General features: G+C 49.9%; 1 protein-coding gene and 1 non-coding gene across 2 annotated transcripts in view; one reads left to right on the top strand and one right to left on the bottom strand.

Moving 5' to 3' along the window:
* Window positions 1-1691: 1691 nt before the first annotated feature.
* Window positions 1692-1753, bottom strand: LOC112426141 (U7 small nuclear RNA). The gene has a single exon (XR_003017423.2). It is a non-coding gene; the product is annotated as a U7 small nuclear RNA (small nuclear RNA).
* A 15624-nt stretch (window positions 1754-17377) lies between these two features.
* Window positions 17378-18582, top strand: part of LOC105478968 (AFG3 like matrix AAA peptidase subunit 2) — a 49758-nt gene continuing 48553 nt past the window's right edge. Inside the window, exon 1 of the mRNA XM_071085724.1 lies at window positions 17378-17536. Within this exon, the coding sequence (XP_070941825.1) occupies window positions 17423-17536 (114 nt within the window). The 5' untranslated portion in view covers window positions 17378-17422. The remainder of the gene's footprint in view (window positions 17537-18582) is intronic.

Below are 18582 nucleotides of genomic sequence, written 5' to 3'. Positions count from 1 at the left end.
TCCAGGAGATGCTGACACTAAAGGAGACCCCTCCCCGTCCTAGGTGCACTGGCCTCAGGCTACCTGAGCTATGGTGATTCCTGCACACGTCCTCGCCTTCTTCATCCCAGGCACTGGTTCAGTTTCCTCCACCCAAAGAGCCCTGCTCCGTGCTGGTCCTGGAGGTATCTTCCTGGGAGGAGAGTAGAATACACAAGGCCCAGAAGCCGGAGGCTGGACCGTAGGGTCCCGTGGCAAATGGCAAGAGTTGAGGCCAGAAAGGGAGACAGGAGCCACAGCTCATGGCACGAGTTGTCACATGAATTATAAAAGGCTTTATAATTCATGGTGAGCTCAGACAGATTTGAGAATTTGAGATTTGTGAGGCAAAACCGTTTAACTCAAGCTAGATCCAGGAAGTAGGCTCGGCTGTCTATGGGAGGCCAAAGTCAGGTGGAGATGAAGATGGCGAAGCTGGAAAGGGCCTACTTTCTGGGAAGGCTTCTGGCCTCCTCCCCACCTCGGGTTTAGAGGTGACTACTGGATGCCATGGAGCTGTTCTGTGCCATAGCACCTATCACAATGCTGTGTCTACTTCTGTCCCCTGAGGAAGTGTCTTTGTTCGACTTTGTTGTGGGGACACTCATGTATTTTTCATCTTTGTATTCCCAGTGCCTGGAAAATATTAGGGACTTGAAAACTTTTTTTCTTTTTTCTTTTCTTTTTTCTTTCTTTCTTTCTTTTTTTTTTTTTTTTTTTTTTTTTTTGAGACAGAGTCTCACTCTGTCACCCAGGCTGGAGTGCAATGGCACAATCTGGGGTCACTGCAACCTCCGCCTCCAGGGTACAAGCGATTCTCTTGCCTCAGCCTCCCGAGTAGCTGGGATTACAGGCAAACACCACCACGCCAGGCTAATTTTTGTATTTTTGGTAGAGACAGGGTTTCACCATGTTGGTCAGGCTGGTCTCACACTCCTGACCTCCTGATCCACCCTCCTCGGCCTGGCATTACAGGCGTGAGCCACCATGCCTGGCCTTTTTTCTCTTTTTAAGAGGCAGGGTTAGCCGGATGTGGTGGCTCATGCCTATAATCCCAACACTTTGGGAGGCCGAGGAGGGAGAATCACTTGAGGTCAGGAGTTTGAGACCAGCCTGGCCAACATGGTAAAACCCCGTCTCCTACTAAAAATACAAAAATTGGCCGGATGTGGTGGTGCATGCCTGTAATCCCAGCTACTCGGGAGGCTGAGGCACGAGAATCGCTTGAACCCGGAAGGCGGAGGTTGCAGTGAGCCAAGATCACGCCACTGCACTCCAGCCTGGGTGACGCAGCGAGACTCTGTCTCAAAAAAAAAAAAAAAGAGAGAGAGACAGGGTCTCATTCTGTCACCCAGGCTGGAGTGCAGTGGTGTGATCATAGCTCACTGCAGCCTCAACCTCCAGGCCTCAAGTGATCCTCCCTCCTCAGCCTCCCAAGTAGCTGAGACCACAGGCACTATGCCCGGTTAATAAAAACCAAATATATTGTAGAGACAGGGTCTTGCTATGTTGCCCAGGCTGGCCTTGAACTCCTGGGCTCAAGCAGTTCTCCTGCCTTGGCCTCCCAAAGTGCTGGGACTACAGGTGACAGCCACGGTGCTAGCCAGACAACTGTTTTTTGAATGAATGGGAATGACTTGCTCCTACTGCCTTTTTATTGTTTTTTTCCTTTGGAGGATTTTCCAGTAAAAACAAGAAGACCTGCCAGAGAAATTCTAAAAGAACTGTACCACTTCCACCTGGCTTTTGAGAAGAGAATGGGCAGTGTGGGGACAGGCAGAGGTGTCGTTCCAACCCGGGCTGCGTAATAATGGGTAACCCGAGGAGTCCTGGCAAGTGCTGGTGCTTGGAAGCAGCCATAGGGACTTTCCTTCAACTGGACTGCAGTGTGGCCTGGGCATTAGGCTTTGAGAAGCTCCCTGGGGATTCCGGAATGCAGTGAAGCTTGGAAACCAGGGAGTAGAGGGAGTAGGGGCAGGCAGGGAGGCCAGGCAAGAAGCTGTTGCCCTAGATAGGAAAGACATGGGCACCTGCCCAGAGCAGTAGGATGAAACCTGCTCAGAATTAAGGTGCTTATAGTCAACAGGGTTCAAGGAGAAGGAAAAGAAGCACACCCCACCCCCTTTCCTCTTTGTCTGTCACCTGCTCCTCTCCAGCACCCCTCCACTTACGGGGTCTGGCAGGTTGGCTTGCTGTGTCCCTCTCCATGCCCTTGCCACCTTGTGCCATAATTCTGGGTGATGTCAATATCCTCAAGAATGACCTACCCAGAGGCCTGTGGTCCCTGGGCCTATCTTTTTTTTTTTTTTTTTTTTTTTTTAAGATGGAGCCTCATTCTGTCACCCAGGCTGGAGTGCAGTGGCACGATCTCGGCTCACTGCAACCTCCACCTCCCGGGTTCAAGTGATTCTCTGCCTCAGCCTCCTGAGTAGCGGGGATTACAGGTGCCCAACACCACGCACAGCTAATTTTTATATTTTTAGTAGAGAGGGAGTTTCACCATGTTGGCCAGGATGGTCTTGAACTCCTGACCTCAGGTGATCCGCTCACCTTGGCCTCCCAAAGCTGGGATTACAGGCGTGAGCCACTGCGCCTGACCCTTTTTTTTTTTTTTTTTTTTTTTTTTGAGACGGAGTTTCACTCCTATTGCCCAGGCTGGAGTACAATGGCGTGATCTTGGCTCTTGCTCACATTTTGAACTCTTTCACCTCAAAAATCTCAAACTCCAGTATCCCACTCTGAGGACCTTCTTCCTCCCTAACAGAACCTTGACTTTGTGGTGGTACCCATCTCATACTCAGTGCCTCAGGGAAGCCGCCCCCTTGCTGCAAGGCTGCCTTGTGGTCTGAGGGTCTGAGGTTCATTTAGGAGCCTTCATGTGACCCAGCACAGGCCTGGGAGACAGGAGGGTGTCTGCTGAGAGACTGCCAGGAAAAAGGCCCTTGGTCCAAAGCACAAGTTTTTTTCATTGGTTAGCTTCTGGAACTAGTGTGGCCATCTCAATGCCAACAGGAGGGTAAAAGTCACCAGCAAGAAAGAAAATGTAAAGCCAGGCATGGTGGCTCATGCCTGTAATCCCAGCACTTTGGGAGGCTGAGACGGGCGGATTACCTGGGACCAGGAGTTTGAGACCAACCTAGGCAACATGGCGAAACCCCATCTCTACTAAAAATACAAAAATTTAGCCAGGAGTGGTGGCAGGCACCTGTAATCCCAGCTACTTGGGAGGCTGAGGCAGAAAAATCACTTGAACCCAAGAGTCAGAGGTTGCAGTGAGCCAAGATCACACTATTGCACTCCAATCTGGGTGACAGAGTGATAGTCCATCAAAAAAAAAAAAAAAAAGAACAGAAAGAAAAAAAGAAAGAGGCCGGGTGCGGTGGCTCAAGCCTGTAATCCCAGCACTTTGGGAGGCCGAGACGGGCGGATCACGAGGTCAGGAGATCGAGACCATCCTGGCTAACACAGTGAAACCCCGTCTCTACTAAAAATACAAAAAAAAACTAGCCGGGCGTGGTGGCGGGTGCCTGTAGTCCCAGCTACTCGGGAGGCTGAGGCCGGAGAATGGCGTAAACCCGGGAGGCGGAGCTTGCAGTGAGCTGAGATCCGGCCACTGCACTCCAGCCTGGGCGGCAGAGCGAGACTCCGTCTCAAAAAAAAAAAAAGAAAAAGAAAAAAAGAAAGAAAGATGAAAGAAGGAAAGGAAAGCGATGAAAGAAAGAAAAGAAAGAGAGAAAGAAAGGAAGAAAGAGAGAAACAGTAAAGAAACAGTTCTCAAGGACATAGCCAGCCACTCCCTCATAGGGTGCCCTGGCTGCCACAACAAAATTCCACAGACTGGGCAGCTTAAACCCATTTATGCCTAGCGTTCCATTATCGGAACGCTAAGCATGTGGGAGCTATTTATATCCTACTGCTCAAAGTAATTGCCAAGGTCTGATAGCAAAAATTCAAAAAATTGCAACTTCAGGCATAAATGGGTTTAAACATCAATCAGTTCTCCGGGTGCTGGAGGCTGAGGAGATCAAGGCCCTGGTGGATTTGGTGTTTGGTGAGGGCTGGCTTCCTGGTTCTTAGATGGTGTTTTCTTGCTGTGTTCTCACGTGGCAGAAGGGGTGAGGGAGCTCCCTGGGGTCCCCTTTTTTTAATAAGGGCAGTCATCCTGTTCATGAGGCTCCACCTTCACGACCGGATCACCTCCCAAAGGTACCATCTCTGAATACCACCACTGGAAGTTAGGCTTCGACGTATGAATTTGAGGAACACAAACATTCAGTCTAGAGTAACTCAGCCCACCAGAGACCCTCCTTAGCTTTGGTCGTGGTTCTTTATTATAAATGTTGAATTGTTGAATCCCATCTGAATGTACATGTATCTTTAAGCCTTCACTGGTCCCCCACACTCTGAGCACTGCCTCCAGTCCTTCCCTCTTTGCCACCTCACTCAAGTGGTACCTTCTCTTTAACCTCACAGCCACCCCCAGCCCCCAAACACTCCATTAGCTCCTATTCCCAGCCTTCGTATCCTGCCCATCCCACCTGTCCTGCACCTCATCAGGGCTAATCTGAGCTGCTCCTGCTCTGGTCTTTCCATTCTCTCCCTCCGTGCTGCAGTCGGCCCTCTCTGGTAGGAGCCCAAATGACTCTGTGCTGCTGGAGAAAAGGCATGATCTTACTTGTTTTATCCAGGTCCCCTACGGGTAATACATTCATCCTTGGTCATCACCCTCCCCCATCCTGGACCATGCTCCCCACAACTCCTTGTCAGTTCCCGGCCCCTCTCTCTCTGGGCTGATGACTTTGCTTCTTGCCACGTAGAGAAAATTAATCCAAAAGTGTGATCTCTATTGCCTTTGGGCCCTTTGGTTAGATACGGTGGAGCTGCATGTTGGTTTGTGCTGGTTAAGGGCACAGGCTCTGGAGCGGGGCTGCTGGGGCCCACACTGGGTCACCACTCATTCATGGCCTTGGATGGCCCACAAGTGGTCGTGAGTACTGACGCGGTATCAGACACAGGGCGAATATCCCGTCTGCAGGAGATGCTGTCACAATCTGGACCCAGGCCAAGCTCCCCACTGCCCTCTGTCCTCAGATGACGCGACTTCACCAACTCTCCCGGGGTTGGGGGGATCTGCTCTGCCAGTCTTCTCTACTCCAATTTCGGTTTCTTCCACCCTGCATCCCACCCTGGATTATAAACATGGCCAAGTCTTTTAACTTAAAAGAAAGAAAGAAAGAAAGAAAACTCCCTTCCCAGCCCTTGCTTCTGTCTGTGGTTCCCCAAAGGAGTTACACCATTTCCGTTGTTTCACCCACCTGGACCCTGCCCACCCCAAACAAACCCGGTGGGGATTGCCTGGGCTTTGTGGGAAACAAAGGAGCAATCCCCAATCGCCAACCACTCCAATAGAAAAAGATGTACTGTTCTTTTTTTTTTTTTTTTTTTTTGAGACGGAGTCTGGCTCTGTCGCCCAGGCTGGAGTACAGTGGCCGGATCTCAGCTCACTGCAAGCTCCGCCTCCCGGGTTCCCGCCATTCTCCTGCCTCAGCCTCCCGCGTAGCTGGGACTACAGGCGCCCGCCACCTCGCCCGGCTAATTTTTTTTTGTATTTTTTAGTAGAGACGGGGTTTCACTGGGTTATCCAGGATGGTCTCGATCTCCTGACCTCATGATCCGCCCGTCTCGGCCTCCCAAAGTGCTGGGATTACAGGCTTGAGCCACCGCGCCCGGCCAGATGTACTGTTCTTAAGTAAATAGTAAGTGGAGCCATGCCCTTTGTTAGAGGGGCGCTCCTGCAGAGACGGACCTGGCCTACCCCTCAGCCCTTGCGGAGAGTTAGCCGCAGGGCGGCGCATGCGCTCTGGACAGCAGCCCAGAAAGGCCCTCTAGGCAGGCATGGGGTGTGCGGGCGGCCAGGTGACACACGGGTCTGACTCAGCGACGCCCAGCAGTCCCTTTGTTGTTGTTTCAGTTTTATAGTTTCTGTAGAACTGGAAAGATGCCACCCAGAAGGGCGGGTGGCCACCTGTCGGCTGGCGGAACAGCACCAGGATGCAGCTGTTCCTTTGGACCCCGGCTGGGCCTCTCAGGCAGGGAAATCAGGACTGTGTCTTGTCACCAGCAGGTGTGGGAACTAGGAGTGAAGACTTCCAGGAAATGGAGAATTTTGAAGAAAAATTCATCCCTAGCCTTTATCTCTTAAGGCTGCGATGCCTCTTCTCCATTTCTTTGGCTTGAGAACCACAGTCATCTGCCTGGTTGCAAAAGCCCATTTTCACAATGCAAAGGATGGATTACTCTCGCCATCCTAGCAGTTTATGCTGGCAAATGCCAACCTGTGCAGAGAAGCACTGGGAGTCTGTCTTCCAGGCTGCTCCACCTCCTGTCATGTCCTGCAATTGTTCCCCTCACTTCCCATTCTAGTCATTCAAAAGAATGGTCCATACCTGCTCTCTCCAGCTTGCTGTTGTCCCACTTAGTTCTTCTGCGACGTGCTATAATGGGCTCCTGAAACTTGACTCCTTAATAAGGTCGTCAGTAACCATCAAACGTGCCACTCCGGTGGGTACTGTTCAGTCCTCATCTTTCTGGACCTCTCTACGCACTTGAACTCAGGTGACTCTTCCTGAAACTCCACTCCCTTGGCTTCCGTGACACTCCCTTTCACTGCCTCCTTTGCACACTCTACTTATCCTCCATCTTTCTGTTCTTCTCACTCAATACCTCTCTTTCTGAGTGAACTCATTGAGTTTCACAGTTTCCACTGATTCCCTAACTAACATCTCTATCTCAGATTTCTACCCAAGCTTCATTCCCACACATCCAGCTACTTGCAGGCATTTCCTGAGGCAGCTAGCAGTCTTCCTTCCTCAGCCTCTTCCACAAATCTTTCAGGTCGGTGGCATCACTTAGGCACCCCAGGCTGGAGAAGAGGGAGTGACTGCTCACTCCTTACAGCCAACCAATCCTCAAGTCCTCTGAAATTTACCTCTTACAGATTGTTTTGGTTCATTCCCTTGTCTACATCCTTTAAGAGGCAATAGGGGCCGGGCACAGTGGCTCATGCCTGTAATCCCAGCACTTTCAGAGGCCAAGGAGGATGGATTGCCTGAGGTCAGGAGTTCAAGACCAGCCTAGCTAATATGGTGAAACCTGTCTCTACTAAAAATATAAAAATTAGCCAGGCATGGTGGGGCATCTCTGCAGTCCCAGCTATTTGGGAGGCTGAGGCAGGAGAATTGTTTGAACGTGGGAGGCTGAGATTGTAGTGAGCTGAGACCATGCCATTGCACTCCAGCCTGGGTGACAGAGCAAGACTCTGTCTCGAAAAACAAAACAAAACAAAACAAAAAAAAGGCTGGTCGCGGTGGCTCACTCCTGTAATCCCAGCACTTTGGGAGGCTGAGGCGGGCAGATCACGAGGTCAGGAGTTTAAGGACAGCCTGACCAACATGGTGAAACCCCATCTCTCCTAAAAATACAAAAAAATTAGCGGGGCATGGTGGCACGTGCCTGTAATCCCAGCTACTTGGGAGGCTGAGGCAGGAGAATCGCTTGAACCCAGGAGGAGGAGGTTGCAGTGAGCGGAGACCGTGCCTGGCAACAGAGTGAGACTCCGTCTCAAAAAAAAAAAAAAAAAAAGAGGCAATAGGATTTAATAGTTAAAGACATGGGTTTGGAAAGGAACAAACCTGGGTTCCAGTCCTGGTTCCCCTTCTACAAGTCACTTAATCTCGCTAAATGTCAACATTATTCATTAAGTGGGAATACTAGTAGCACTACCTGGTGGGACTTGTGAGAATGAAATGAGAACATGTGTGAAGTCCTTAGCACAGTGATGCGAAGCAGTGCACCATGTGAGCGAGCTCCTCTCAGGTTGCTGTTGTATGACCAGCCCTACTGTGCGGCCCTTTCAGGTCTGGCTCTGGCTCACTCCTCTGGAAGACTTTAACAGCCAGGCAGTTGGGACTTGCCCCTTGGGGCTCCCTCTGCTGGCACGCCCTCCCTGCCTCATGATGCCCGCCTGGGTGCCTGTCACGCCCCTCCGTCATCCTGCAGTCCTCCTGCTGCCTCCGTTGACACCCAGCGCATTGGTTCCTCATTACTGCACTTATGTTTGTGTTTCTCCCACTAGATTAAAGATGCAGCTTTCTAGGCTCCCCCATACCTTTCGAATGGGCATTTCTGGGGTGAAAACCAGAAACAATACATATTAATGAGCAGCCCAGGCAATTACAATGCTCCCTAAAGTTTAGAAAGTAGTTCTGCATGGACTCTGAGCTCCTCAAGGATGAGACCTGAGCCTCCTTCATCTTTGTGTACCCAGGGTCTAACCCAGGTGGTGGCAAACGGTAGTCACTTGAACATTGGTTGTTCAGTGAGTCAAGGGTGACTCCTAGGGGTTGTAAACTAGCTATTGTAAACATGGCTTGGCCATGGGGCGGCGGGGGCTCCGTCTAGTGTAATTACTGACAGAGCCGTCTAGTCTAGTGTGTTTCGAGCCGTATCCGGGAAGCCCTATGACCTTATTGACCAGCTCGGGGGTAAACTGAGGAGTTTTTCAAGCAGTGGTCCTACTTTTTGCTTGCATATATTTAGATTCTATACACTGAAATTCCATGTCAAATTTTTTTTTTTTTTTTTGAGACGGAGTCTGGCTCTGTCGCCCAGGCTGGAGTGCAGTGGCCGGATCTCGGCTCATTGCAAGCTCTGCCTCCCAGGTTTATGCCATTCTCCTGCCTCAGCCTCCCGAGTAGCTGGGACTACAGGCGCCCACCACCTCACCCGGCTAGGTTTTTTTTGTATTTTTTAGTAGAGACGGGGTTTCACCGTGTTCGCCAGGATGGTCTCGATCTCCTGACCTCGTGATCCGCCCGTCTCGGCCTCCCAAAGTGCTGGGATTACAGGCTTGAGCCACCGCGCCCGGCCTCCTTCTCAGCTTTCAAATGCCTTCTCACATAATGCCTTCTGGGATTGTGGTACTGTACTCAAAAGATGGCTTATACAAGGAGTTTGGTGTACCAAAGCAATCATCACATTTTTTTACAAGAAGACACAACTGGGAAACATCTAGAAACTTTATGATTTGAGTATACTATTGTGGTCAACACTTCTAGAAAAATATTTGATCACTACCAAGTAAAAGGGTGATAAAGAATCTTCTAAATGTTCTGCAATTGTCATTCATGCAACATGCATTGGTAGCACCCTGGCATCTGTGACATAATTCATGGTCTTATTCATTATCATCTGGAAGACAGCAACTGGACATTGTGTCTTTTCTATTCCTTTACCTGAGGCCAGTTGCCAGGAATAGTAGCACAAACCAAGAACACAACTGGAAAAGATTATGTCAGCTTCACTTTAGAGAAAACACAGCATTAGGTTGTTCATGGAGATGAACTACGAAGAATAGAAAAATTATTTTTTGAAAAATCCAAGGCCGGGCGCGGTGGCTCACGCCTGTAATCCCAGCACTTTGGGAGGCCGAGATGGGCGGATCACAAGGTCAGGAGATCGAGACCATCCTGGCTAACACGGTGAAACCCCGTCTCTACTAAAAGTACAAAAAACTAGCCGGGCGAGGTGGCGGGCGCCTGCAGTCCCAGCTACTCGGGAGGCTGAGGCAGGAGAATGGCGCAAACCCAGGAGGCGGAGCTTGTAGTGAGCCGAGTTCGCGCCACTGCACTCCAGCCTGGGTGACAGAGCAAAAGACTCCATCTCAAAAAAAAAAAAAAAAAAAAAGAAAAGAAAAATCCAGACCAGCCTTGTGAACACATTTGAAGGTTTTTTGGAAATGCATGGCGTTGTCTAGAGATTCATGGGGCTCTCCTGACGCCTAGTGGGCAACCACATACAGTGCAACTCTGGGTGAGCGAGCTCAAGCCCTAGCCATAAAACACACATTATTTTCTAAAAAATACTGTTTACCAAGCAATCTCTCTGCTAGGAAACCATCCTCTGAATGGACGCTGGCACATGTGTATATATGCATGTACCAATAAGAATACTTGGCTGGGTGCGTGGGCTCATGCCTGTAATCTCAGCACTTTAGGAGGCCAAGACGGGAGGATCACTTGAAGCCAGGAGTTCGAGACCAGCCTCAGAAGTTTAGTGAAACTCCGCCACAAAAAAATTTAAAAATTAGCCAGCTGTGGTGGTGCAGGCCTGTAGTCACAGCTATTTGGAAAGTTGAGGCTTGAGCCTGGGAGCTCAAGGCTGTGGTGAGCTATGATCGTTGCACTGCACTCCAGTCTGGGTGACAAAGCAAGACCCTGTCTCAGAAAAAAAGCTCACGGTGGCTTCTGAAATAAAAAGAAATGAGAAGTAGTCTAAATGACGCTTGGTGAGAAAACTATTAAAACTTTACAAGAGAATACAATAGAGCTTATTAATGACTGGGGGGAACTATATGTTATTAACATATAAAAATATATGTTAAGCAAAAGAAAAAATCAAGGTGCATAAAGTACACATTCATTCATGTAAACATAAGTTTTTTTGTTTGTTTGTTTTACAACAGAGTCTCGCTCTGTCACCCAGGCTGGAGTACAGGGCACCATCTTGGCTCACTGCAACCTCTGCCTCCTGGTTCAAGCAATTCTCATGCCCCAGCCTCCCTTGTAGCTGGGACTACAAGCACATGCTACCATGCCCAGCTAATTTTTTTATTTTTAGTAGAGGTTGAGTTTTTACCATGTTGGCCAGGCTGGTTTCAAACTCCTGGCCTCAAGCAATTCACCAGCCTTGGCTTCCCAAAGTGCTGGGATTACAGACATCAGCTACCACACCTGGCCTAAAAATTAGTTTTATATGCTTGCAAATACATATAAAATGTATGGACACACACACACACAAAAAAAAAACTACCTAGAAAGTTACCTTTAAAGGCTGGGCATGGTGGCTCATACCTATAATCCCAACACTTTGAGAGGCCAAAGCAGGTGGATCACCTGAGGTCAGAAGTTAGAGACCAGTCTGGCCAACATAGTGAAACACTAAAAATACAAAAATTAGCCAGCCATGGTGGCAGGTGCCTGTAATCTCAGCTACTTGGGAGGCCGAGGCAGGAGAATAGCTTGAAATCTGGGAGGCAAAGGTTGCAGTAAGCCAAGATCAGCCACTGCACTCCAGCTTGGGTGACACAGTGAGACTCTGTCTCAAAAAAACAAAACAAAACAAAACAAAACTAGGCTCCATGGCTCACGCTTGTAATCCCAGCAATTTGGGAGGCCGAGGTGGGTGGATCACAAGGTCGGGAGATCAAGACCATCCTGGCTAACCCGGTGAAGCCCCACCGTCTCTACTAAAAATACAAAAAAATTAGCTGGGCATGGTGGCAGGTGCCTGTATTCCCAGCTAGTTGGGAGGCTGAGGCAGGAGAATGGCGTGAACCCAGAAGGCGGAGCTTGCAGTGAGCCAAGATCAGGCCACTACACTCCAGCCTGAGTGACAGAGTGAGACTCCATCTCAAAAAAAAAAAAAAAAGAAAGAAAGTTACCTTTAAGATGTGAATATGAGAAATGAAGAGGCTTTTACTTTTCATTTTGTAACTTTGTTTCCATCCACACTGATGAAAAAAAATTATACTGAACTTTTTTTTTAATTAGAAAGACAGGGTCTTGTTCTGTCACCTAGGCTGGGGTGCAATGGTGTGATCACAGCTCACTGCAGCCTTGAATTCTGGACTGAGGCAGTCCTCCTGCCTCAGCCTTCTGAGTAGCTTGAACTACAGGCATGTACCAGCACACTGAGCTAATTTTTAATTTTTTTTTTTTTTTTATTTTTTGAGATGGAGTCTCGCTCTGTCACCTAGGCTGGAGTGCAGTGGCGCAATCTCAGCTCACTGCAATCTCCGCCTCCCGGGTTCAAGCAATTCTTTGCTTCAGCCTCCCAAGTAGCTGGGATTACAGGTGCCCATCACCACACCCGGCTAATTTTCTTTTACTTTTTTTTTTTTGAGACAGAGTCTCGCTGTCGCCCAGGCTGGAGCGCAGTGGCGCGATCTCGGCTTACTGCAAGCTCTGCCTCCCGGGTTCATGCCATTCTCCTGCTTTGGAAAACTCTCAATTTTCATAGGTTAAACGTAGTCATATGACTCAGCATGTCCGCTCCTGGGCATCTTCCCAAGATAATTGAAAGGATATATCCACACAGAAACCTGTACATGTGTTCATAACATATGTACATATGCTGTGTTCATAGCAGCATTATTCATGATCGCCAAAAACCAGAAAGAGCCTAAACATGTTATCAACTGAATGGATGAATGAAATGTGGTGTATTATTACAATGGAGTCTCCCGAGTAGCTGGAACTACAGGCATCCGCCACCATGCTCAGCTAATTTTTTTTATTTTTGGTAGAGACAGGGTTTCACCATGTTAGCCAGGATGGTCTTGATCTTAACTCGTGATCCGCCCGCCTCAGCCTCCCAAAGTGCTGGGATTACAGGCATGAGCCACTGCACCTGGCCTTTTTTTTTTTTCTTTTTTTTAGACAGTCTCACTGTGTCTCCCAGGCTGGAGTGCAGTGGCTTGATCTCGGTTTACTGCAACCCCCCACTCCCGGGTTCAGGCAATTCTCCTGCCTCAGCCTCCGGAGTAGCTGGGATTACAGGTGCATGCCATCACGCCTGGCTAATTTTTGTATTTTTAGTAGGGATGGGGTTTGTCATGTTGGCCAGGCTGGTCTCGAACTCCTGACCTCAAGTGATCCGCCAACCTCAGCTTCCCAAAGTGCTGGGATTACAGGCATGAGCCACTGCACTTGGCCTAATTTTTAAATTTTTTGTAGAGATGGGGATCTCGCTGCATTGCCCAGGCTGATCTCAAACTCCTGGCCTCAGGTCATCCTCCCTGCTTGGCTTCTTAAAGTGTTGGGATTCTATAATCCACTGCACCTGGCCCCATCGTTATCCTGAACCTTTTATATTTCAACGTTTTACATTTTTTTGCTCTTAAAACTATTACAATTTATTACAGGATATTTGGAAAATATACATAGTCATAAAATTATTTTTTCAAAGTACTTGTAATCTCAGCACTGAAAAAAATAGCATCCTTTAATAGTCTTAGATTGTGTTATATTTTATTTGAATAGGTAATATTTTCACATGGTTCAAAAAGGTAAACACTGTGAAAAAGCACACACCGAGAAGCTCAGATGGTCCACACCATCCTGCCTGCTGCTGGCAGCCACGTTCATTAGTCTTGCACATTCTATCAACCACCCCCCCAGCCCCTGGCAATCCCTAATCACCGTCTTCTGTCTCCATGGATTTGCCTATTCTGGATATTTCATATGTATAAATGCAATCTTATATGTGGTCTTTTATCTATGACTTCTTTGTTTCCAAGGTTTATCCATGCTATAGCGTGTATCAGGTCTTCATTTTATGGCTGAATAACAATCCATTGTAATAATACACCACATTTCATTCATCCATTCAGTTGATAACATGTTTAGGCTCTTTCTGGTTTTTGGCGATCATGAATAATGCTGCTATGAACACAGCATATGTACATATGTTATGAACACATGTACAGGTTTCTGTGTGGATATATCCTTTCAATTATCTTGGGAAGATGCCCAGAGTGGACATGCTGAGTCATATGACTACGTTTAACCTATGAAAATTGACAGTTTTCCAAAGCATTTTATAGTCCTACTAACGTGAGGGTTCCAATTTCTCCACACTCTTGACAATACTTAATATCTATATTATTTTTTACTATCTAGTATTTTTTATTACAGCTCTCCTAGAGTGTGAAGTGGAATCTCGTGGTTTTCTTTTTTTTTTTTTTTTGAGACGGAGTCTCGCTCTGTCGCCCAGGCTGGAGTGCAGTGGCGTGATCTCGGCTCACTGCAAGCTCTGCCTCTTGGGTTCACACCATTCTCCTGCCTCAGCCTCCCAAGTAGCTGGGACTACAGGCGCCCGCCACCGCGCCCGGCTAATTTTTTGGTTTTTTTAGTAGAGACAGGGTTTCACTGTGGTCTCGATCTCCTGACTTCGTGATCCGTCCGCCTCCGCCTCCCAAAGTGCTGGGATTACAGGCGTGAGCCACCACGCCCGGCTTGTAATTTTGTTTGTTTGTTTGTTTTGAGATGGAGTCTGGCACTCCAGGCTGGAGTGCAGTGGTGCGATCTCAGCTCACTGCAATCTCTGACTCCCGAGTTCAAGTTATTCTCCTGTCTCAGCCTCCCGAATAGCTGGGACTACAGATGCTTGCCACTATGCCTGGCTAATTTTTTTTTTTTTTTTTTTTTTTTTTTTTTTTTAGTAGAGATGGGGTTTCTTTCTTTCTTCTTCTTCTTCTTTTTTTGAGATGGAATCTCGCTCTGTCACCCAGGCTGGAGTGCAGTGGCACAGTCTTGGCTCACTGCAACCTCCACCTCCCGGGTTCAAGCGATTCTTCTGCTTCTGCCTCAGCCTCCTGAGTACCTGGGACTACAGGTGTGTGCCACCATGCCTGGCTAATTTTTGTATTTTTAGTAGAGACGCAGTTTCACCATATTGGCCAGGCTGGTCTTGAACTCCTGAACTCGTGATCCACCCACCTCGGTCTCCCAAAGTGCTGGGATTACAGGCGTTAGCCACCGTGCCCATCTCCTCCCTCCCTCTCTCCCTCCCTTCCTCCCTCCCTCCCTCCCTTCCTTCCTTCCTCTCTTTCTCTTCTCTCTTTCTCTCTTTTTTTTTTTGAGTGGAGTTTCACTCTTTTTGCCCAGGCTGGAGTGCAATGGTGCAATCTCGGCTCACTGCAACCTCTGCCTTCCGGGTTCAAGTGAATCTCCTGCCTCAGCTTCCCGAGTAGCTGGGATTACAGGTGTGCATCACCATGTGCAGCTAATTTTGTATTTTTAGTAGAGATGGGGTTTCACCATGTTGGCCAGGCTGGTCTCAAACTCCTGACCTTAGGTGATCCGCCTGCCTTGGCCTCCCAGTGTTGGGATTGCAGGCATGAGCCACTGCGCCGGGCCAATTTGTGTCATTTTCTTTTTTCCTGATTGGTCTGAGTATTGATCTTCTCAAAGAACATCCTTTGATTTCATTCATTTCTCTCTTTTAGTTTTTAATTTTATTGATTTTTGTGATCTTTTTTTTTTTTTTTTTTTTTGAGATGGAGTCTCGCTCTGTCGCCCAGGCTGGAGTGCGGTGGCCTGATCTCAGCCCACTGCAAGCTCCGCCTCCCGGGTTCACGCCATTCTCCTGCCTCAGCCTCCTGAGTAGCTGGGACTACAAGGCGCCCACCACCACGCCCGGCTAATTTTTTGTATTTTTAGTAGAGACAGGGTTTCACTGCAGTCTCGATCTCCTGACCTTGTGATCCGCCTGCCTCGGCCTCCCAAAGTGCTGGGATTACAGGCGTGAGCCACCGCGCCCGGCCGCGCTTATCTTCTTTCTCTTCTTTGGTTTTACTTTATTTTCTTAGTCTAGCTTTTTTTCTTTTTTGAAGATGAGGTCTTTCTGTTTTGCCCAGGCTTGTCTGGAACTCTTGGGCTCAAGTGATCCTCTCACCTCAGCCTATTTCTGATACTGATTTCTAATTTAATTTCATTGTGGTTAGAAAATATGTTTTATAAGACTTGATTCCTCTTAATATTTTTATGGCCTATAATATGGTTTATTTTGATAAGTGTTTCAAGTGAAAACTTGAAAATAATGTGTATTCTGTTGTTATGAGTAGTTTTCTATAAATGTCTATTCGATTTCTTTGGTTGTGTGTAAGTCTTTTATATACTTACTATTTTCCTGTCTAATTGTTCTGTCAATTATCAAAAGAAGGATTTGAAATCTCCAAATATAATTGGAAGTTGTTGTTCTGTCAGTCTTTGCTCCCTGTATTTTAAGCTTCTGTTAATGGGAACAAAGATGTTTACGTTGTTATGTCCTATTAATGAATTGACCCCTTTATTATAATAAAAATCCTCTTGGCCAGGTGTGGGTGGCTCACATCTGTAATCCCAGCACTTTGGGAAGCTAAGTCAGGAGGATTGCTTAAAGTCAGGAGTTTGAGACTAGCGTGAGCAACAAAGTGAGACTCCATCTCTACGCAAAATAAAAAAAGTCGAGTGTGGTGGCGAGCGCGTGTGGTCCCAGCTACTTGGGAGGCTGAGGCGGGAGGATCCCTTGAGCCCAGGAGTTGGAGGCTGCAGTGAGCTACGATTGCACCACGGCATTCCAGCCTAAGTGACCGAGTGAGACCCTGTCTCTGGAAAAGAAAAGAAACCCGATCCTATTCATCCTTAGTGATATTCTTTCCCCTGAAATTAATTTTGTTTGGAATTTCCTTGCCCTAAAATCTGTCTACTCAGTTTTCTTTTGTGCGAGCATGGTATGATGGTGTTTCTGGTATATCTTTTTCTTATTGTTTTACTGCCATTGGGGTAATCACAGGACTCACCTGGTTTGTCTCCTGTCTCTCAAGGATTACTGTCCTTTGCCTGAGGTCCAGCGTCGCAAGCCTGGGCGACAGAGCGAGAGCCCGTCTCAGAAAACCCCCCAATCCCCCACCTCGGTTCAAAGACCTCTCTTTTTTTCCTCCGCTGTCACGGTACAGGAAACAATGTGTAGTTTCCACTACCTGAAAGACTCGACTTGCTCTCCAAGAACCAGTTCCCCGACAGGGTTCCCAGAGCGCAGGCTGCACGGCCCCAACACTCCCTGCTGCTTGTGAATCTTCGCATTGCCTTCCCAGGGTCAGGAATGTGCGCTTCGGGGTCTCCAGAGCCTAGCAACACCCGACGACTGAGCTGGCGCCGCTGGAGCCTTCGCTACTTCCACCTCGCTCCTAACTGGCTGGCCCACCCAGCTGCCCAGGCCCGGGAGCCCAGGATCCCAGGCGCGCGTCTCCCCTTAGTCCCCGCCTCCAGCCACGCCCCCCACTCCTCCGTCGGCCTCGCCTGTAGCTCCCGCTCGCCCTCCCGGTTCTTCCTTGGCCCCGCCTCCAGCCACGCCCCCCACGTGCGCCATCGGCCCTGCCCCCAGCTCTCGCTCGCCCTCGCCTGTCCGCCCTCGGCTCCGTCCCCGCTTCGCCATCGGCTCCGCCTCCAGCTCCCCCTCGCCCTCTAAGGTCCTTCTTCGGCCACGCCTCCAGCCGCGCCCCCAACGCCGCTCCGTCGGCCCCCGCCTCCGGTCCCGCCCCCACGCTCCTTCCATTTGGTCCGCTCTCCTGCACCGGCTGAGGTCGCGGCCGGTTTCGGAGAGAAGACGTCGACGTCAGCGCGCCGGGGCGGGGCTGGCGGCGGGAGACGCCGCGTTGAGAGCTGGGGCTCCGCGGTGAGCCGCGGGCGCGCTGCGCTGCCTGGCGGCCTCTCCCCGAGCGGAGCCTGCTTCCCGAGGCCGCCAGTCGTCGCCTGCCCGCGCCTGCGCAGCGTCCCGGGCCGAGAGGGCCACGGCGGCGGCCATGGCGCACCGCTGTTTGCGGCTGTGGGGCTGGGGCGGCTGCTGGCCCCGCGGCCTACAGCAGCTGCGCGTGCCTGGCGGCGTGGGCCCGGGCGAGCAGCCCTGCCTCCGGACGGTGAGTCCTACCTGGGCGCCCGGCGCCCTCCACCCGGCCTCGGGCCCACTTCCGGCTCGGGAGAGCGGGCGTCAAGGTCACTGGCCCCCGCCCTGCCGCCCCACGCGGGCCGTCCCTGCCGAGGGCCGCGGCCCCCCGCGCTGTCTCTTCGCCGACCGCTGAGCGCCGGTTCGCGCCCAGCCCTGCCGGTGGGATTCGAGTTTTGAAAACGCGCAGCTCCAGTAGAGCCGGGTCTTGGCGCTTCACCGGGGCGGCTGAAGCCTCGAAGGTCATGTTGGCTTGGTGGCCGTCCTTGTCCCCGCGTTCGTGTCCCGGGAGCACGGAAGGAAGGCGTCTGTAGTTTTGAGTCAGCAGCACGAGCACGAGGTTGTCGCAAGGACGGGTTTTGGAGTCGGGCTGCCTAACCTCTCCGAGTCTCCGTGTTCCCGTCTGCTGAATGGGGCCATTGCGGGCATTCCAGGACTGGCAGAATTAGCTATTATTAAGGATGTCACATTTTCGGAGCAGGGACTCTGTGTTCGTTGCATATTAGAGCCTGCTATCAGCGGGAGGCTCTTCCTCTGTTGGTAGCCATCCCTCTAGATACACACCCAGGACCTGATACATGTTGCTGACACAATGATAGTGTGTGGACAGAACCATGGCCGTGATCTGCCTCAAGGAAAGGTTCACGTGTCCAATAATCGCTCTCACTGTTTAGGTGACTGTTCCTCATCCTCACGGTGGTGTACGGGTGGTGGTTGAGGTCCCCGGGTCGGCCACGGGAACCTGGCTTGGCCTCCTGCTATCCCAGCGCCCTTGAGGTAGTCAGCTCAGCGTCTTCACTGTGAGGGGAGATAGGCCGGTGCGGGGACTCACGCCTGCGATCCCAGCACTTCGGGAGGCCGAGGCGGGAGAAGCTTGAGTCCAGGAGGTGGAAACCAGCCTGGGTAGTGTAGCAGACCCTCCGATCTACAATTTTTTTTTAATTTTTTATTTATTTATTTATTTTTAGATACGGGCTTTTGCTTCGTCGCGCAGGCCGGAGTGCAATGGTACAAACACAG

This window comes from Macaca nemestrina, chromosome 19 (assembly GCF_043159975.1).
Source record: "Macaca nemestrina isolate mMacNem1 chromosome 19, mMacNem.hap1, whole genome shotgun sequence".
NCBI classification, from domain to species: Eukaryota; Metazoa; Chordata; class Mammalia; order Primates; family Cercopithecidae; genus Macaca; species Macaca nemestrina.
Note: the sequence above shows the minus strand (reverse complement) of the source record. Positions and strands in the feature narration are given on the sequence as shown.